Source organism: Struthio camelus, chromosome 1, assembly GCF_040807025.1.
Source record: "Struthio camelus isolate bStrCam1 chromosome 1, bStrCam1.hap1, whole genome shotgun sequence".
In the NCBI taxonomy this organism is placed as follows: Eukaryota; Metazoa; Chordata; class Aves; order Struthioniformes; family Struthionidae; genus Struthio; species Struthio camelus.
The window spans coordinates 19,038,205-19,060,156 of NC_090942.1; the positions used below are offsets into that span (position 1 = coordinate 19,038,205).

At 39.5% G+C, this 21,952-nt stretch overlaps 1 protein-coding gene across 11 annotated transcripts in view; it reads left to right on the plus strand.

Moving 5' to 3' along the window:
- The first annotated feature begins 5,504 nt into the window (after window positions 1–5,504).
- Window positions 5,505–21,952, plus strand: part of TAFA5 (TAFA chemokine like family member 5) — a 470,229-nt gene continuing 453,781 nt past the window's right edge. For 4 of the 11 annotated variants that reach the window (XR_011138818.1, XM_068931123.1, XM_068931136.1 and 1 more), the window contains exon 1: window positions 5,538–6,097. Coding sequence is in view for 8 of the 11 variants with exons in the window: in XM_068931123.1 (XP_068787224.1) it covers window positions 5,986–6,097 (112 nt within the window). In the remaining 3 variants the exon portion in view is untranslated. Of the gene's footprint in view, window positions 6,098–21,952 lie in introns of all 11 variants that reach the window. The other 7 variants (XR_011138831.1, XR_011138827.1, XM_009689547.2 and 4 more) reach the window with 6 other exon arrangements.

The following is a 21,952-nucleotide window of genomic DNA, read 5'->3' on the forward strand; positions in this document are numbered from 1 at the left end:
GAAATACCAGGTGAGAACTAAGTTTCTGATCCCACAGTTGCAGATATATCTAGGTCTCAGCCACTTAGACTCAAATATGACTTCTGCTTTTGAAGGGCTGAAATCACTTTCTAAATTATAACCTGACAATTAAATCAGCATGCATCTACACTCCCTGTCTCTCTTCCTTCCTTCCTCTTTCTTTGTCAAAAATGTAATAAATTTCTGGTTAATGGAAACCAATAGCAAAACATTCCCTATTAGATGGCCATCATGGCTATGCAATGAGATATAAATAAAATCATTAAAGCATGTACCTAGTTTAAACTTTTTTTCCCCCTCATACAGAGCCTACGATTAGTAAATATAGAGAGCAAATATTCTCACAAAATCTCCTATCTAAAAATGTTATTCTTTCTTTAACCATGAATCTGTATCACCTGACCAATCTCCACTGATCCTTTCTTCTTGAGGAAAATAGAAGAAAATTGTAGTTCCCTTGCACTTTTTCTGATGCTTGCTCTGGTTGTTAAATAGGTGCTTTGGATTGTTACAGAGGTATATACAGAATTTTTAACTACTTTACTTCAAAGGTAAACATTTAGATAAAGTTAGAGCACTTTTTTAGTAATAAGCTGTACTGTTCTGATAATTCTGGTGAGATAAAATAACAAGCTCATATTACATAGCTCTTGTTATATTTAATTCATGTTTTTAATAGCATTTTTATTGGCCAAATTTGCTTAATGTCTATTTTCTTTGTATTTCTTTTGAAACAATAAATACTATTCACAGATTGTGTGTGTGCTGTCTTTAAAAATCAACACTTAGAATCAACTGAAGAAGTTCACTTTATCTAAAGCCAAACTCAGCTGTATTGCCTTGAATATTATGGGTTGGTGACTGTTTATTAAGTAAACCAAACCAGCGTACTGCCTCAGAATTTATCCACATTTTACTCAAAACTTTGCATGTCAAAGTAAATGAGCAAACTCAGAAAGAACAGAAGGTCTCCCTGCGAGATCTGAAGATGTTACCTTCCTTCCACCATGCACATGCTTGGCGCTATATAAATGTTAGTATTCATCCTCTGCAGGCTGCACCTGTATTAGAGGTCAACATCACTGCACATGCTTTACAGGTCTGACATTCTGGTAGGGAGCAGCGGTGCGTATACACATCATGGCCAAGCTGACACACAGATACAGCATTCAGCAGGCTTGAAACTATGCCTGTTTCAAGTCAACAGAAACATTTTGCCTGTGCTTTCAGTGGGGCCAGCAGCCTGCCCTATCTTAATAAATCCCAAAGCTATTATTTTAATTCCCTTGTAGGTACCAACCCCGATAGCAGCAGGGGCAGAACAGAAGGTCTGCCTCCTTCTGTTGTATGGGAATAAATCTGATTTCTGACAAGTTTATTTCACCTTGATATACAGCCTTTAACTTGGTTTCTATTTTCCTATTCAAGGTATGTTAACATGTTTTACAATGTTAATTGCTGTTTTTACATCTTTGCACATACAAAGGTGCAAATACTGCAGCTGAGTAGGAGAAGAGGGAGACACTAAGTCTGCCTCTCACTTTCCTTGAAAATCTATGTGCAGAGACAAGAAAGAGGCAAGTAAATTCATTTAAGATCACATTCTGCCACTTTTTCACAGAGCAGAATTTTACTCTGTGACCCAATCTAGAGCAAGGTATTTTTCAATATAAGATAGCGTAGAAGAGTTAGACTGTTACTGGGATTCAAAATCAAAATACACACCTTCATAATATATCAATAGCAAAATAAAATTATTTTTAAAGAGAGGTTTTGAGGCTGATCTTGTATTTGACAATGAAATCAGAGTGTAATGTTTGAAAACCTTGCTTCATATAATATTCCTTATGTAAAATTATTACAGGCAGATGTTGAAAGAAACACCAAGACCTCAGCTCTGAGGCCCTTGTTCCCAGTGAGCGGCACCTTACTTTCTGAGTAATGGAGTAGTTCTCAGACACCAGAATTTACCTGCTTTTAAGTGAACAATATCAGTTTTTAGTATCAGCAAAGAACTAATTCCTGTATCAGGCTTCAGGCTTGATTTATGTTAACAGTAGTCATGATTCCTACTCCTCAGACTGAAAGATGGACGTATCACAGAATCACAGAATGATCAAGGTTACAAGGAACCTTTAGAGATCACCTAGGCCAATTGTTCTGCTCAAGCAGGGTCACCTACAGCACATTGCACAGGACTGAGTCCAGATAGCTTTCAAATATCTCCAGCAAAGGAGACTCCACAACCTCTCTGGGCAACCTGTCCCAGTGCTCTGTCACCCTCCCAGGAAAGAAGTTTTTTCTCATGTTCAAATGGAATTTCCTGTGTTTCAGTTTGTGCCCATTGCCTCTTGTCCTGTCACTGGGCACCACGGAGAAGAGGCTGGCCCCATCCTCTGGGCACCCTCCCTTCAGATACTTATACGCATTGACCAGATCCCCCCTCAGTCTTCTCTTCTCGAGGCTGAAGAGGCCTGGCTTTCTCAGCCTTTCCTCATAGCAGAGATGCTCCAGTCCCTTCATCATCTTAGGAGCCCTTTGCTGGACTCGCGCCAGGAGCTCCATGTCTCTCTTGTACTGGGGAGCCCAGCACTGGACACAGTACCCGAGATGTGGCCCCACCAGCACTGAGTAGGCGGGCAGGATCACCTCCCTCCACCTGCTGGCAATGCTATTCCAAATGCCACAGCAGGATACCACGGGCCTTCTTGGCCACAAGGGCACATTGCTGGCCTCATGGCCAACGTGCTGTCCACCAGGACGCCCAGGTCCTTCTCCGTAGAGCTGTTGTCCAGCAGGTCATCCCCCAGCCTGTACTGGTGCATGGGGTTATTCTCCCCCAGGGGCAGGACCCTGCACTTGCCTTTGTTGAACTTCAAGAGGTTCTTCTCTGCCCATCTCTCCAGCCTGTCCAGGTCCCTCTGAATGGCAGCACAGCCTTCTGGGTTATCAGCTACTCCTCTCAGTTCTGTATCCTCAGCAAATTTGCTGAGGAGGCACTCCGTCCCTTCCTCCAGGTCACTGATGAAAAAGTTGAACAAGACTGGACCCAGTATTGACCCCGGGGGACACGGCTAGCCTCAGGCCTCCAACTGGACTCTGTGCCACTGATCACAACCCTCTGAGCTCTGCCATTCAGCCAGTTTTCAGTCCACTTGTCTGCTCATCTAGCCTGTAATGTCCAAAGGAAATTCTCTTGCCCAACTACAATTTAATGAGTAAACTATAAGATTTACTATATAAAATTCTATGGACTATACTGAAAAGTACAGTAAGCTACTGTAAGCAGTTGTAGCTATCCCTCGTGGCTTTAAAGTTGATTATATATGCCACATCATATATCTCTTGCCAAGCTACTAGGGTTTTTTTCCTTTTTTATAATAGTTAAAATATATCATTCAACAGTATGTTCAATATACACTGGTGTAACAGAAATCAAATTTCATTTTATATTTAGAGAAACCTGTTTAATTTACATGTTAGTCCTAGAATTGCAATGAAAAGCAGCACGTCATGCTGAGGCATTTTTGTTGCCTAATACTTATTTACATTTGTTCTGAGAATAGGAAATTTGAAAGTCTCTATTTTTTTGTAAGAAACTTATTATGCAGCACTACTTTAAAACTTCAGACTGAAGTAATACTTCAATGGATACCAAAGGAGCTATGGAATTTATATTGACTTACAAAGAAAATCTAGTGTCTAAGTAAGGGATAGAAGGTTTCTGAAAGATTTAGTCTCTAAATACAAAATAGTATTAAAATGCTCTTTAATGTGGTATAGGTGGGTGGAAAACAAAGCTTGCATGCTGCCTTAATGCGCAAGTTGCCCTATATTGTATTTTTCAACTGTAACAGAACAGACATTCCCACTGAAAAACAAGACCAAGGAAAATGACATTTTGGACGAGGAGATTGTACATAAAGCAAAATGCCAGCTCTAGAAACATCTCTGCTAAGCATTACTTGAACATATCAGCCCCCTGCCCTGCTGGCTCAGGCTGCAGCCTGCTCCGGTAGGAAAGCAAATTTGAAATCAAAGAGATTACACTTACAACGTCTTCATGGTGCAAAACTGACCCTAGTTCCAAATGTAAAGTCAGGTGTCGTTGTATAAAGAATTCCCTCCAGTCCTGCCTTGTAAATAATGTATCAGTCATACAATTTTAAGTCCAGATATGGAAGCGACAAACAAGCAGGCCAACCTGGGGCTACTGGAGAACTGTAGATCTACTTTTTCAGGGTGTTTTCGTTATGCAAAGAGGACAGAAGGGGACACCTTCTCACGACCCAGCCCCTCTCCTCATCTGCCAATCCTGTCTGTACTCTCGGAGCGTGACTACCTCGTGCAGAACTTAAATATATTCATTTGAGGACACTGCTCAGGAGGATCTAAACGGAGAAGCTCAGCTACCTGCTCCCTCTTAAAACATTTAAGTCTTTTATTTACCATAAAGGCCACTGGGGCACATGCAGGGCTGCAGCCCCCTAAATTGGGTTTCACACTGCCACGGCACTGCCACTGCAGAGACAGAAGCGCCGCGCAAGGACCAGCGACCAGCGCCGGGCCCGGAACAGCCCCGGCCGCGCTCAGCAGCAGGCAGCGCGGAGCCTCGGGCCGCGCAGTGCAGGCGCGGCGCGGAAAGAGCCCGCGGCCGCCGCCGCTTCAAAGGGGGGGGGGGGGGCAAAGCCGGGGCCACCCCGGGGGCGGCTCTGCCTCCACCGCCCCCCTCGGCCGGCGGCGCGGCCCGCCCGGCCGCCCCGTCCCGGGGCCGCGGCCCCCGCCCGCCCTCCGCGCCCTCCGCACAGGCGGAAGGCCGCGGTGGCGGTGTCGCGCCGGCAGAGGCGAGGCGGGGAGCGCCGCGGCGGCGGCCGGCAGCGCCGGGACGCGGGAGGCGCCGCCGCCGCCGCCGGACGGGGTACGTGCGCCGGCGGGGGCAGCTGCCGCGGCGGCGGCGGCACGGACACAGGCAGGTGGTGCGGCGCCGGGGGAAGGACGCTCCGTGCGCTCTTCACCTGTGGGCGTGACCGCCCTCCCTCCTCCTCCTCCTCCTCCTCCTCCTCTTTACTCGAAGGGCCGGCGCTGCTGGCGCGGCAGAGCCTAAGAGCGGCGCACGGAGAGGAGGAACCCTGCCGCCGCCGCCCCTCGTTGTAAAGTGTCCCGCCCGCCGCGGATCCCGGCCGCCCTTCGCGCCTCCGCCCCGGCGAGCCCTGAGGAGCGGCCGGCAAAGGAGACCAGGCTGGACTCGCCGGGGCACGGGGCCCCTCTCCGCCCGGCGGGCGGCCTCTCCTTCTCTGCCGCCGCCCCTCCTCGGCGGGTGCCGCGCGCGGGAGCGCATCGTCCTCGCCCCGCGCAGCTGCCGGGCGGCGGCGGCCGCGCAGCTCCCGCGCCCTGCCCGCGGCGCGGCCGCCATGCTGCCCGCGGCTGTGAGGCGGCGGCGGCCTGACGGGGGGGCGCCCTAAGGCGGCGCTTGGGCGGGCGGTTGGGCGGGCGGGGCGGCCTCCCCGCGGGGCTCCTCCGCCAGCGCCGCCCCGGCCGGGCCCCTTTGCTGAGGGGATTCACCTTCTGGGGGAGGGGGGAGAAGGAACACGAGCCACACAACTTCTGCCAATTAAAAAGAAAGAAGAAAAGAAAAAGAAAGGCTCGTTCGTGGGACGCCCTCAAAGCTCAGCACCACGCCAGGTGCTCACGTCCTCCCCCTGCCCAAATCCACCTCGCTAGCGAGTCTCACCACGGTCACCGGAGGAAACTTGGCTGAGGCCACGAAGTCTTGCGCACTTGAAGTCGCCTTGGCTTTCTGGCTGGAAGATGCTTCTTGCAGCGGGACCGTGTTGCTGCTGAGGAGCCCCTGGTGTGTGGAAGATGCCTTGCTTTGGGATTATGCGTGGACAAAGGCCATCAGTCAAGGGGAGAGCTGGCTGGTGAACCTCGCTGACTTTCCCCCCCTCTGGGGAAGTGGCTTCAATGGCTCCATCTCCCAGGAGAAGCAGTAGGAAAGATGCCAGCGCCTTGCCGAGCATGTCCTCGACTTTCTGGGCTTTCATGATCCTGGCTAGTCTCCTAATCGCTTACTGCAGTAAGTACATATTTGTCCTGGTGCTTTTCCTGGACGTAAATCCATGCCCTTCCTGTCTGAGGTGACGCTTCTGGCAAAGGCCAAGGTGTGAAGCGGACAGGTGTTATCTCCTGCGCGTTAGACTTACCACCCCGACTCCTCTGCCCCCACTCCCACTGCCCCATGGTAAAGCAGGTAGACCAACGCTTTAATATTGCTGTGTCTCAGGAGCATGGGGTGTCCTTAGGTTGTAGATGTGGCGTTTCGGATCCGAACAGAAACCTCTCGTGCATCTTATGAACAAACTTTTTAGTTGTAGCAACCATGATCCAGTGCTCCCTGTTTATTGTCAGATGTTACCAGCTCTCTTCAGGACTGCTCCTTCTTCGTACACGCTCTCTTTACTCTAATCCACTTTCCATGAACAGGAGCTATTTTGTTTATGTTAATTCCTTTAGGAAGCGCGTACTTAGTCCAGTGACAGATGTCTTAACATCACTGCAATCATATGTGATTCCCTGAGTGTGAAATTGCATTGGAACAAGCCCCAGAGCTTCCTTAGCATATCCTCAGGAGCATAGTAAAGGCACGCTATCCGTTTTAGAGCTGCTACATAGATTATCAGTTGAGTTTTGTACAGTTCATTTTCAGGCTTGATAGATTCTCCGCCCATTAATTGCACTGGTTTGCAGGTATACGACATCTGTAGGAATCAAGTGTCTGGCGTGTTTATGCTTTAAAACATCTTTATTTCTTCTTGCTTCATTTTAATGCTCTCAGCAATTGTAATTTTCAAGCAGTTATGTAACATAAATATAGTTAATACCCATACTACTGGGAAATACACGTTTGTCCGTAGTACCAGAACGCGAATCTTTCAACAAGAAGAACAGAAAAAACAGTTTCTATGCAATAATAAAAAATATGTAATTTATCAGGAGGGACTCGCACAACTTTGCCAAAATGAATCTACACTGTATTTTCCCAGCCTGAGCTGACTGTGATCTGTAATTTACCCGTAGTGTGTATTCCTTTCATTAGCTGTAGCTAGCATAAAAGACTTTGCACTAGGCTTGTCATGTTGAGCTGTGATAGGTGTAGGTTATGATGACTAGGAAATGGATTCTGGTTTTCAGGAGCGTACCTACTGCATTTCTTCACCCTCAGTTCCATTCCCTCCAGCCTTATTGTATCGGTTGGAAAAACAGAGATGTGTCTCTTCTTTTCTGAAATAAGATTGTAATTGGATAAAATAAGTTTTAATTCACTACTTTGCGTGTTACAGGGACGCTTGACGCTGACACCGTTTATTCACTGCCTTAACAGTGAGAGGCTTATTCCATCAGTAACGTTTTTTGTAATTACTTTTTGTAATTTAATAATTTTGCATCATACCTCTCATTAAAAATCATGTCAAAAAGCCATGCTTTAGAATACTTTCATTTTGTGCTTAATGCCATATTCAGTGTGCTAATAAATGTAGAGGGTATACAAAGCACTTTGTGAGATTTAAGATAATTTATATGCATTCTAGGAAATAAGTGTCTCAGAAAATTCCTATTAGAGGATGAATTGTTAAAGTCTAGAGAGAATTCAGCTGGATAATAGTAGTTGAAAATACTAAATTTGCTTTAGAAATCTCTGGAGGGTCCCAGGTTTTTTATGAGAAAATCCTAATTCTTCTGTGAATATACTTTCTGTAAGCATAGCCTCAGAAAGAGTTAACTGTAAACTCAGACTCTTTAAAAATGATTTATTTTCAACAGTGGAGTTGAAGGAGTTAAGGAGTGAAGGAAAGAAGTTGTTCATTTGAATTGTGAGATCTTGTTCATTATTTATTTTTGGTATCATTTACTGATGCTGAAGAATGCAAATGCTAGCTGATGTATGAAGACAATTTCTGGTGTGCTTAAGTGACCAGTTTCTAATGACTTCTATCAACCGGTGTAGATGGTATTCCTCAGATATGTAGTACACTCTTCATGCCATATAGAGCTGAAAAACACCATGCAGCACAAAATATGCAGTGTCAAAACACTCCATCATTTATGTAATGTTTCACTGATTTGATAACTGTGATTCCAAATGTTAATGAAGCATCATTTACATCTTATCTGGTTGCTATAGTAGTTGAAAAATTGTTAAAATGTTTTTGTCCTGTGGCAAGGATGAAAATGTCTAAAAATGCAGGAAAAAATTGTGGAGATGTTTGTTGGTAATACTGTAAATTTTAGGAACTCTTTTCAAAGTCATCTAGGCTTTATTCAATCCTTTTTCATCTGATGCCTTATTTTTTGCATAATTTGGAGGGTAGCTGTGTTTTAAGAATAACAACCTTGCTGTATTTCCTAAAAAGTAAAAGAAAAGTATTTCCTTAAATGTAATGTGTTCCATATTTTTTCACACATCTTAGATATTTGAAAGTATGCGAACTTATATCTCTTACATCGAGTAGACCTGTGAAAAACAATGTAAGGTAAATATGTGATTAAAGTAATCACAGTACTTCATATCTGATTATCTCGCACAGCATTGTTTTACTGTACTTATGTCAAACCCTACAGCTCCAAAAAATCAGAACTTTTATATTTTTTCTGTATTTTTATAACACTAAAAGGAAAACTTTCAGTATGTATTCCTTATTTTCTTTTTTTATTAGCCTGACTAAGCTTATTCCAAAATCAGTTATGTGAATATTTCTTCCCCTTCTCCTTATTAGTTTGTGAGTTTTTATTTCTGGGAATATATTTCTTGTACAGCATAGTCATCCCTATTAGTGGGAGCAACCAGTGAATACCATACTCTCAGTTCCGCTTGACAGCTAAACAGATATATATCCTGGCCATGTTTTATAAATAGGTACAGTCCATGAGACTCTAATTTATACTTTAATTTCTGAAGCCAATTATGTTCTCTTTGTCATGGTAAAATGATAAGTTGACCATTTTTTTCTTCCTTAAATGTTTAGTTTATACTTAGGGATAGTGGCTCCATCCTATGGTGGAAGAAAAACCTGCATCAAATCAATTAGGTTAGTTGCTATAGTGATAAATATAGTGTAATATTCTCCTCCTGAAGAAAAACGTTCTGATTTGGTGGGCTCTCAACAGAAGGAGGCAAACATGAAGTAGTTAAAATAGGCTGTTTATATAAGCCCACTTCTATAATGACTACCAAGGAGTTAGTTTACTTCCCAGAAACATAAGTAAATGTAAAAACAGGATTGAAAGGCACTATGCTGGTAGAAGGTGAACACCTGGAATTGCGATTCAGAATTACAGGAGCTGTTACATTTTTGGATTCCAGGCATGAATTCAGCATACTTGTTTCATGAATAGTAGCAGACTGGGGAGAAGCATCTAATGAGAATTAAAGCTTTAAGTTATTGTTTCTGTGTTGTGAAGGAATTTTTTTGTTTCTCCTTCTGTAACTAGTATTTACGTTTTCCCGTGTTAGAAAGTTTGGTCAAATTAAGAAGATTTTCTGTGATATCAAAGCTGTATGCTACATCAGAAATCTAAGCATGTTTTTGAATCATAGTGAATTTTGAGTGCATTTATTCAGCTTACTTTCCTGTAAATATTGAGGTGCTTGTATTTGGTATGATTTTTGTATGTAAATGATGACTCTTTAAACAATGTATGATTCAGCTTTAGCAAAGCTGTGGCAGTTACGAGTTTTTGACTTTCCTTATTTTATACTGTTGTATAACCATAAGGAATACAACACTGCATCCCCATGGTGTGATAGGTTTTGCTGTTTAGGGCAAGCAAAACAGGTTATTGAAAGGCATTACCAAAACTGAATGCTATTTGGAAAGTTCACCTTCCTGTTTCAATATTCAATTTGGAAGACGGTGTAATATGAAGCCCAATATTTATGCTTAATCAATGATGATAATACTAACAAAAAAAAAAAAATCCCAAGTCCAAAATCAAAATGTTTCCTGTAACTCTGCAATTCTGCTTTGTAAATAGATGTGCAACTTCTTTCATAGTTATGAGAGATGAACAGAGAAAATGTTCTCCTCATTTCTTTTTCTCCTATTTCTTTTACTTACTGAATGCAAATGAAAGCATTGCAATAATGAAATACTGACAGGTCATATTAAATGACTGATTTTACAGTCTCCCATTTAAATCTGTGGAATTTGTTGAGTAGAAAAATCAAATCCTTGATATAAATAAATCAAAAAATCTCAAAGATTTTACGTGGTACCATGCGAAATATAAATAATACCCATGGAAATTATTATACTGACCTCATCTGAAACAGATCTTATTCTTGCACATTGGGTGCTTATTTGAGAAATATGATTTTGTCACTGTCCTGTTCTGGAATTACTTTCTTTATAGAAAACAAAGAATACTTTAGGCCTAAATGTTCCTTTATGCTATTTAATACTGCCAGCAAGGATGTCAGTTAGCTCTGACTGTCACCTGGAAACCTCTCCAGCATGCGCTACCATAACATTACACATAGTTGCTGAACAGTTGTCAGATGATAAATAATCACTGCTGATTTATATCAGATGCAAACAAGTGACCTCTGAATGAGAGGTTACAGCTCCTGTTACTGATCCTGTATCATCCAGATCACTTTCTCTGTTTTTTTTCTTTTTCTTTTTCTTACAAATGAAAAAGACAGATTAATAAATCTGTACAAATGATCTGTAGTTTCATTTTGTTTTCTGCAAGAATCACTATGCTTGTATTTTTCCCAGACTTTGCACACTGACTGAATGTAACATATAGAGCAACTGTCATTGTTCAAACCTTCTTCAGTCGAGTTTGTGTATAGAAATCAAAAATAATGCTTTTATGACATTAAACAAGAAAAGCAAGATATTAAAATTTCATTTCTTTATGTAACATCCCAGCTGCTCCTTTTTAAGAGAGTTCATTTTTTTGAATTAAAAATGGTGCTTTAAAGTTAATTGCCTCCTCAGCATACCACCTGTTAATGTGAGCACCAAACTGACATTTAGAGTATCTGACCAGTTAAGTTGTAATATGTCTAGATGATCTATTACATAGATGTTCTTGGCACCAGCATAAGAACTGTCTTCTTGTCATTGCTTTTAATGGTGAATTCAACCCTTTAAGGACAAGTAATGATCATTTACAGTTTCTCAAATGTATTTGAATTCTGTTGACTACTACTTCAGATGCAAGTATAGCAACTGATACAGATGGATATACTGGGAAGCAGAGATGGAGGGAGAACTACAAAGAAATAGATATATCAATTAAATGTGAGGATAAGGAGTCTCCTATGTCTTTCAGTAGGATTGACAGGAGAGATTAAGACCACTCTGTCTTACTCTTTTTCTCTGTTTATTCAATACACAGTGATGTTCATAGCATATACTATTAAAAGAATATTATGAGCATGGACTAGAGCCCCTTTGTCATGAATGAGTATATAATGATTGTATCTTCTTTCTCTCTGTTCCCATTAATCTTTCATTCTTTGCTTAGTGATTCCATTGAAGAAGTAGTGAGTCCTTCACTGTAACTAGCCTTGTGAGTGGGCACCCTGCTAGCATGTGGGGGTATGAAATTTCTCAGTTTTTAGATGTAATCTATTTTTACATCTCCTGCTTTCTTAGTGAATGCTCTAACCATTATGTGAAAAACTACTATGTGAAAAACATATACCAGCAACTAGACCAGTGTCTGCCATGCTAAATATACGTTTATTAGATGTACACTTTGCCTGTTGACTTTGTGGCCCGTATCTTATTTTAGGTCTTGGATGGACTGCTTCTTTTTACATGGTTTTTCAGACACTTAATTGCTCTCAGGTAAAGAAAAGTAACTTATCTAACTTTAGGTATGAGGAACATGATTTTTTCCAGAGTAGTCTCTGATCAACAACACCTTTGGTTCTTTTTTGATTTACAGCTAGTTACCAAAGATCATTCTGGGTTTGGAGTCTCTTTGCACTTCTTTTAGGTGCCTGTAGCATAATACAGCAATAAAGAAGTTGCTTCTCTAGAATGAAATATAATTTCTTTTGCTAAAAGGTATGCTACTTTTGGAGAAAATGTGAAGTATAGCTAGAGAGGCCTCTGTCTACTCTTTTAACTGTGGCTACCATTCTCTTCAAGGCTGTAGGTTGATATGATGTATTTTGAGTTTTGATTTTCTCTGCCTCCTTCTCCTGTAGCACTACGTAATGTGTGCTTTCAATTTACCCTCACTTTTTCATCTGTAAGAGCTTTCCACCACTGACAACACCTGTTCCTCCAACAAGAGCATGTTTTAACAAGGCAGAATCTTTTGATATTTTTAGGATCATATATCTGGCAAAATAAAGGCTTCAGTCCTTGTCTAGGACTGAAAGTAGCAACCCAAGTTAGACCTCATTGTTCTGGTTAGAGCTTTGAAGGCCCAGAACCAGGACTGTCTTTATGTTTAATCTTTTCTATTTTGTGTGGAGGTTAATTCCAGAGCACTGGTAACAGATGTGTTCTGTATGCATTTCATGTACCAAAGACTAAAGAAAAGCCCAGAGCAGAATACCTAAGAGAAAAGTAACATTTCCTGTTACAAGTTGTGTTGGTTGGACTCATTGTCAGCTGCTGCAGAGTAGAAGCATAGTGACTATCTGTACTTGAGTGTAGTGGTAGAAGCGGCTAGTTCCATTAGCTGACAAAGCTGTATTGTTTGAGATAATCGTATGAGAAAAAGGTGCTTAATTCTTGCAGAAGCCAGTAATTACTAGGTATGAAAAAAATTGTTTGAATTCTGAATTCTATTAAAAAGTAAAAGAAGCTTTTTTATTGTGCTGTTGTTAATCACAATTGAATTTATAGTGGCTTTTACCTTTGCTCTTAGGGCTTTTTTTCTGATTATCTTAGGACTTTGATTTTGACAAACGCGTTTCAAGAAATGTTACTTTGACAATCTGTGATGCTATTAAGCCCGGAAGCCTGTACTGCTTTTGATACTCTTAGATGTCTGCACCCCTCTTCGTGAAGTATTTAATTTTTCCACTGAATTATGCTGGCGCAAAGTTTGGCAGAATAGCTTAGCCAGATGATAGAAGTGGGTTTATGCTAAGCTCCTGCACTTTTCATTAAATGGTTGAAATGCAAACACAAATGCAGACATATATTCAGAAATGCTATGGGAACAGTGACTTCTGACACTTCTTGTTATCTTGCTTTTAACTAAACTAAATATGAGCGTAACAGTTATTATAGAAGGTTATCTGGTACTGACAGCATTCTCTGGTGTTAGTGAAAGGGCTCACAGGTTTCAGTTTTTGTTGAAACAAATGTACTTTATGTTAAATTTTGAACAGACGCTTTTCCTTTGTACCATCTGAAAGAAACGTATCATATTTAAAAAAAAAATAAAAAAATCATTTGAAGTGTGTTTTCTTTTCTTTTTGTAAAGTGGGCATATTCCAAAGTAGTTTTGGGTATAGACTAGAATCATGAAATTGGAAAATTATTGACTGAATTGAAATACTGTAATAATCTGAGTTAATCTTGACAATGATTTACTGAAAACGTATCAGAAGGGTATGCCAGAGATTTTTCAATGTACACTGCCAATACTATTTTATTGAACATTCATTTTCACTGACAGAATGTGTATATGTTTGCATGTGTGTGCGCTCAATGCAAGGCACATCAATTAAAAACAAAACTGATACACTCTAGAAACTGTTATCACTGAATGTTAAAGGTGATGGCACTACTGGAGAGAGTCCAGCAAAGGGCTACAGAGATGATGAGGGGACTGGAGCATCTCTTCTCTGAAGAAAGGCTGCGAGAGCTGGGCCTGTTCAGTCTGGAGAAGAGAAGACTGAGAGGCGATCTCATCAACGTGTACGAGTATCTGAAGGGTGAGTGTCAAGAGGATGAGGCCAGCCTCTTCTCCGTGGTGCCCAGTGACAGGACAAGAGGCAACGGGCAGAAACTGATCCACAGGAAGTTCCATCTGAACCTGAGAAAAATCTTCTTTCCTGTGAGGGTGACAGAACATTGGCACAGGTTGCCCAGAGAGGCTGTGGAGTCTCCTTCCCTGGAGATCTTCAAAAGCCGTCTGGATGTGATCCTGGGCAATATGCTCTAGAGGACCCTGCTTGAGCAGGGAGGTTGGACTAGAAGATCTCCAGAGGTCCCTTCCAACCTCAACCATTCTGTGATTCTGTGATAATTTCCCTGAAATTGCCTGCTCCAAGGCGATCTAAGGATGAAGTGATCTAACACTTCATCCTTATACTCCTAATACCTGGACTTGTTTGGTCTTTCTGCATTTTTTTGCCTGGAAATTCACCTACAAAATTTAGGACAAAACTGTGGTGATATGGTCTGAATCTGTTTATAATGCCTGCTTTCAGCTAGAATACTTTTATCTTTGGGCCTGTAATTTCCAGGTAACTAATGATACTTTAAAGATATCTTTTAAAGAATTTCTATGAATGTTTTTCTATTAGGCCATCAGCTGCAGCTAGAAAAAAAACAAGCGTATATATGCTGGAACTCAGATCTTATTGCGTTAAAAGAAATAAATGGAAAATACATAGAGTTCCCTATGAGTAAGATTCATCTTGCCTTACTTTAGAGTTCTGCAGTATAGTCATCTACATCAGAACTTGTTGCAATCTTCTCCTTTTAAAGTCAGTGGAAAAATAGACATTTTTAGAGTGCAATCCATGTGACCTATTTAAGATATCTGCTGTAGTTTGAGCTAAATTGTGCTACATAAATGCCTGTTTCTGTAGACTATAAAAATGTCTGTTTCTGTTGACTATAAAAGGAGCTTAGAAAACTCACTCAGTTATTAACATTTATGTTATCAGATGAATCCAGTCTTTCATGATAGGGTCTTTACAATATTATTTTATTTTCAAGCCTCATACTTAATATTTAAATGCTTAATGCTAAGTAACTGGTTCAGTATTTGGGTGGGGAAGATAAAGCGTAGAAGCATATGCATTTGATACAGGTCTATTAAGACCTTAGGTCAAGATATGGAACTACTGCAGAAAGAGGTCTGTACAAATTGAGGGATGTAGTTGGCATAAATTACTGGGAATTTCTGAAAACATCTGTGGAAACATCTTGTATCCTGAAATTTTTTTGTAATTTGTTTGTCTTCCTGTAAATTCTCCAGTTTCATTGCAAGTATTTTCATATTCTGGTTGTTCTAAAAATAGCGTCTTTCCCCCAAAGGTGGAAACAAGGTGAATTTTAGATCAGTACTCCAAAGGTTATATGCTTTGCCCTTTGTCGTCTTCTGATTTTATACATCTTGTCTACAGAAAAAATTGAGCACATTTGCACAGTGCAACTTTCTGCAGTGTGATTAAGGCATAGTTAAGTCTCTTTTACCTGCCATTGAGTTCGGTAACAAAAATTTTAAAGGAGGTGTACAATATGTACATACATATAAGAAGCTGTGGGGGCAAAGGCAGACTGGAAATACTTGCCCTGATTACTTGAGTGGGTAAAGTTTGCACTGAGCATTAAAGTGCTGCCCCCCTCCCTCCTTTTGGAAACTAAAAGCTGTTTATGGAAAAGGTTTATATTAAATGGTTTTCTTTGATAGGGTATTTGGCTTTATGGCCTGCGATGCTCTTCCACTTCTACATTCTTCAATGTAAATGCTATTCTTAAAAACCTTGTCATCTAGAGAGATTTACTGTCTTCTATAGCTAATTCTTTGATCAATATGGCTTTATTGTAGAAGTGTTTGCTACTTTTAACCTTTTCCATGATATCTATGCGCAGTGTGGTTTTTCATCCACAGACATTTTTTAATTAACAGCTGGGCCGATCTGTTTTTGCTGCCTGTACAATTAGAACTCCCTATGTTAATCCTGTCTAAAATGTCATTTTTTTTTTTTAGTATAATCTTCTTTAGAATGTCTTGCTGAAGGGATTTTTTAAGAGTTCATGGTGTTATATGGGCTCCCATTCCCATGTTTTCAGAGAGTCCTGTGAGCTGTTAGGGTGATAACAAGTTACATGAACTGCCACTTGTAATTGCAATAAACGGATTTCAGGTTTTTCATATATAATTCAAATTATACAATTTTTAACAATTTATAAAACAATTAATAACAATTAAAAGCAATTTATAATTCTTTACGTTGCTGGGATTTCAAAAGCAGTTCCTATGAAACCGCTTAATCCTTATCTTTTCCCATTTTGATATGTGACAGCAGTGTAGGCAAGCCAGTGTATCCTTTGGCACAAATATTGCATTGACTTTATAAGACTGGTTTTGCATTGAACATATGTAGGACTAAGAACAGTTGCTTGATATTTTGTCAGATAATTTTTCTTTATATAGAGGGAAGGGACTTACTTCAAAATCCTTAGTTTCACAGGAGGATAAGTAAGAGTTATCCTCTTGATATTTTAATATAAGGACAGATGCAAAATAAAATGAAGCTACTACCTATCTCATTCTTTGAGTTAAGCCCTTGAAGTTTGTGTAGTTTTTTTTTTTGACTCCGTCAGTTGCAGACCAAATCTATAAAACTGAAGGAAACATTTCCTACATTACCTGATTAGAGCACATTCTCAATAAGTTTTGCTGCTTGTAGTAACTGATGTCCATTTCCTTCCTGAGAGCTGCTTTTAGAATTTAATGCTCTGTGTTGGGAGTATTGGGTCCCAATAATAATAATTCTCCTCCATTTTCTTTGCTTTGATTTTTTATTTTTCTTAGTTGAGGCCAAGTGAATGGGCCTTACTCTTTGTCTCGCCACTCCCAGAAGTGCTTTGTCTGTTAGTGGATCTGACAAGTACAGGTATGTGAATCATATTGGTTTGCCAGTGACTTCTCAGAAAAATCAACCTGATATATGTGTAGGGACTTTTTCTCTCAACTGCTGGCCCTGAAGATGTTTGAGAGTTGAGGCTGGTTGTGCTTGTTCCACATGCATCAGGTTATCTAGGCCCAATTAAAACTTTGATGTGGTGTGCAGTAGCTTTTCATGCAAGTATCTCATTAGAGCTTAGTAAACTGGCAGTGTTAATTGATTGTGCACAGAGAATATAATAGATCCAAAATTAGAGTCTAACTTTTCTTCTATAATTTTAATTATATTAAATGTATATTAATATACATATAAGCAGATACGACTATGAACAGAGGATTAGAGCTGAGCTGTTGAGAAACAAAATATGCTTTCACTTTCTGTGTATGTAATTTGGATAAACATTTGAAGTTGCCATTCTGACATCGATTGGAAGAGAGGTGGGGAATTTTTCAGGCTGTGCAAGCAATTTTATGGAAGTACAGTAGAAATGTACTTAACGCAGTCTCTTGTCATGTTACTCTTAAGTGAATGAAATGCTTGAGAGCCCTATTGCATGCCATTCGCTTTAAGAGGGATGTCTACATTTCAGATACGTGATAATATCATTCAGGTCATGCATGCTTTATGTAACAAAGGACACTTGTGTTTTGGCTGGATATTTGAACATTTTTCTAGTTATAGAACAGAAATGGCTCTCTCAAAAGTGTATGTCAGGAAACTGGAACTTAAACCAGACCTAGCTGTTCCTGGTCCTTGTTTGAAAGGGGTCAGGAAAAAGTAATTTAAAAGCATAATAAAGCATATGGAATGAGAGTTTCAAAGCTTTTCTGTAAAGTCAGTGTTTCTAAAGTAGGCTTTCTGTCCATTTCATGTTCATGTTCTGCTTTCATGACTCTTCTCATGTCTTTATTGGGACAGTGTATATTTCTATAAATGCACATATTTATTGTACATATTTCTATGTAGCATTGTAACTGAACTTAACTTGAATTATCTAAATATAACAATATTTCTCACATCTCTAAATTCAATGATTTTTTTTGAAGAGGAGAGATAACCGTGGTCCTTTTTTTCTTTTTTTTTACTGGGAAGGTAATTTGGAAACCCCACTTAAAAGGAAAAAAAAATACACTTAAAGAAAGAAGAGAGGAAGTAAAATTGTGAATTTTGCTTGCTGACGTGTTAAAAAGAATTAGAAGTTGTATTTTAACTTGAATTTGCTGACTTTGACAGCATTTCTTCAAAAGTCAACCAAGTGCTTTTCAAATCAAGTATAGCTGTCGGGTAGGGAACTGGAAGAGAAAATTCTATCCATAAGAAAAAAGCATGTGACTTCCTACTTAAAGTTATTTGTGCGTTGGTTGCTTTTCTTCTTCCAAAATCGCAGGACTGACTGATAAACACGTGGATACACATACAAGTAAGCCATATGGTACTCTGGATCATCCATTTTAATTTGGCGTCATTGGAAATGAACGTATCATATTGGTGAATTTATATCTTGTCTGGATTTTTGAGAGGAGTAATTGTATTTTCTTTAGGAATAATTTGATCGGTAAAGAAATGTAGTATTTTTTTCTTCCGTGGCTCTTTCCCCCAAGATCATATCAGAGGACTTTGGTATATAAATCTTGTCTTTTGAGGACTGCAAGATAAATAGCTTTACTGATTTATAAGGCATTAGGTATGCTTACAACTGCAAATCCTTTAAAGAAAACTAAGAGTTGAGTTGAGTGCTTGCTTTCCAGCAAAGTGGGTAGTGGATTCTGTGTCCAGCCTTGTCTTTGTACCATCTTTTCCAGAGGCATCTGGGTCTGAAGCATTACTTGCTGACTAGTAAGCTGTACCTAATGAAGGTGAGAATGTCCACTTCAATCCCTTTGCTTAATGCATTAAAAGCTGTTTAATGCATTAATGTATTAAAAGCTGTTATGGACCATCAAAATGTTGGTTCCCAACGTTTGTAGTACTTTAATTGGGAGGAAAAATCGTAAGAAAATAAGTACTTTTTGAAAGGTACGTTGGCTGACTAATTCAGTTGCTACACATACTAACACAGTTGGAATCTCTTCCAGGAGGTTCATCCACTATTACAAGATTTTACTCTAAAGAATACAATAATGGTAACAATAAAAATGTATTTTCTTTCATGTTGAAAGTGGCTGTTACTGGGGCTATACTCAGGCAGGAAGAAATAACATTGCTTGATGTATTTAAAACCTGCATATATTATCAGTTAATATTGTTCTAGAAAAATGACCGTAATGTTGATTTCCTGACAAGGCTTTTGAGCAGGCTTACACACACAGGATGAGGAATAATGTATTGTCTGTAAACAGTTGAAAAGACTCCTTTAAAATCAATTGCAGATAATGAAAGAGAATTAATGGTGGAGAAAAAAAAAAAAAGACATTCATTTTTTTCTGAATTCTGATTTACGATAACTAATGGTGAAGCAAGACACTGGTGATTTGTGTGAGTGTCTGAGCCAGTAAAGCTAACAAAGCTTGTCATATGAGTTTCACAGCTTAAACATCTGAAAGTCATGCAAATATTGTCAAAACATCTATCAAACTCTAACTATTTCAAACCTGCCTGATTATTTTATTTAATAGCTCTTACTTCTGTATAAACAAAATATACACCTTTTCTTGAAACCAGCTAGATTTCTAAAGGTAGTTTTGGGATATTACTCTTAACATTCTCACTATCACTACTATAACATTTGAAAACTTTCTCATGTATATACACTGAGCTTATTCAAATAGTGGAAAACTAATATTTTTTGTTCCCAGACTGTCTCGTTTTGAGAGTGATTCTGACTGTTTTTATAAAAAGTATATACGTAGCCTAAGCCGCATTTATAGTAGACTTTTTTTCTCCATTGCCTGACTAGTTTCTATACATATGAAAAAAGCAGCTTTATGGAGAATGAACTTCAGTTTTCCATGAGGAATATTACCTCACGCTAACAGAATGTTTCTAAACATAAATATATTTTGTATGGATGTTTCATTAACATGGAGGGAAAGTGTTTGTGGCATGTTTTTTGCAGGACATGCATAAAACGGCAGTTATTTTTGCCTTTGATAAAAGACTGACTGCCTCACGGAACTTAAAGTTACATTCTGTTTTTTTTTTTTTTTTTTTTTTAAGACAAGGGAGTACAAATCTATAAAACAAATTATTTTGAGTAGCAAATTTGGCTGGTAGATGAATCAAAAGACAGTAGTCTTTTTGGCACTTCAAGTAAAAGGTACATACTCTAATTTTGTGAAGCTCAAAAACAAGTATCAAGGAATTTTATGAATCCCATTACCTTTCAAGTTCATAAAACACTGCCAACAAGAATGTCCGTCTCTCTCTTTCTAGGGTAAATAGCTCAATTAATTTGTAGAAGTCTTTCTTTTTTTGTATAAGAGAAGAAATGGATGGTAAAGTAATCTGAATAAATTGTGTTTGTGTTTATTCAGTTAGTCTTATTTCTTGCTGGAATTAGTATCACAATAATGCTAACACTTTCATGAAACATTTTTTTTCTTACACTTTAAGAATGACAAACTTAATTTTTTTCTTGGAATTGAGATACCATTAGAAGTTACTTTCACAGACCAATGTAGTTGTTTGAAACTTTGAATTGGATTTTGTACTGTTTTCTATTGCTTGATGAATCGTTTATGTTGCTGAGCACAGGCTTTTGCATTTTGTCCCATTTGGAGCTTCATTTTCACAGAAGATCATGATTCCATCTTCCTCCCATACATGCTTACAAATGTGGAGATGGTGACACAGTCACCATAACCAGCCCGCGACTGGAAAGCAGGTGATCTTCCAGTCAGTTTTAGGTGAAACTCAGTGGGATATTTTTGCTGCCATGGCTTTCTGAGTCAAAGATGAGGCGGTAAAGCCGTCTTTGAAGCTGTGAACCAATTTAGTGGCACAAAGACAATCATCTTTGGAAATAGGAGTGATTCTAGAGAAAGTTTGTTCTTCTGAGCACTTCTGTGAAGCTTCAAGCATCATTTTAGCCTCCTTGGATTCAATTCTTTCCAGCTCTTTGAACTGATGCTTTTTATGGAGTTTATTATGCACATACGTGGCACAGTGTAGAATTGGATGTTGTGCGTGCGCTATGTTGCTAGCTCTCTAGATCTAGTTCCTGATATGGGATGAATGTGGTATGATCACAGTAAGAGTCTGAAGGTGGCAGAGAAAGAAACTGCTCGTAGAGTTTGGTATGAGAAAAATGACCCAAGTCATTTCAGGCTATTACTGTTTACCCTCTGCAGCTGTCTTCGGGATGGAAGCGGGAGTATTTGGAGATGAGCAGTATTCAAGCTGCCAAGTCTGTTAGAAAGAGTATGACTCTTCTTTCTTTTCCCTATAATGAGGAGGTCCTCCAGCAGAGCAACAGGTGCTGTCGCAGCCCAGTGGCCTGGTCTGAAGCCCAGCTGACAGGTGGTGTTAGACAGGAGGGTTTTTTACTACTTTCTTGAATACCTTGCTAAGAAAAAGGTGATCAGATTCTGGCCAGCAGCTGGAAACATGCCCAGCACTGGTATGTCAGACTGCTGCATGAACAGTCTTTCTGAGTTAAAGTAATGTGAGGTACTTCTCTGTATATGCATGTTAAAACTCAAGATCAAATTGTTGTAACTGCATTTAGAGAAAAAACAATTGCCTCAGTGGTTAGAAAATATTGTATCAGATTCTCCATTGGAATGCCATTGATTTGACCCCCTTTGAAAAGAACAGGGCGTTTGTTAAAATGGTAGAAAAGCTCTGAACGCTTTCTTGTACTTGGTTGACATGGGAGCAGAAAGAAAAAGGTAAGGCTTAATCTTTACTGCATCTCTGTATGTCTCTTGTTCCTCAGATCTGTAGTTCTCCACTTACAAAAGTCGTGGCAAAAAGCTGAGCAGTTATTAATTTAGGGTTTTTTTTTATTGATCATGTTATTAGAAAGTGTGATAAAAGAGGGTGAATGAGAGAAAATGAAAAAGGTGACTAAGTGGCTACTTTTTATTCATTCTTTCAGACTCCACTTTTCAACAGTTTCCTCATAAATTTAGTTAGCTGCTGTAG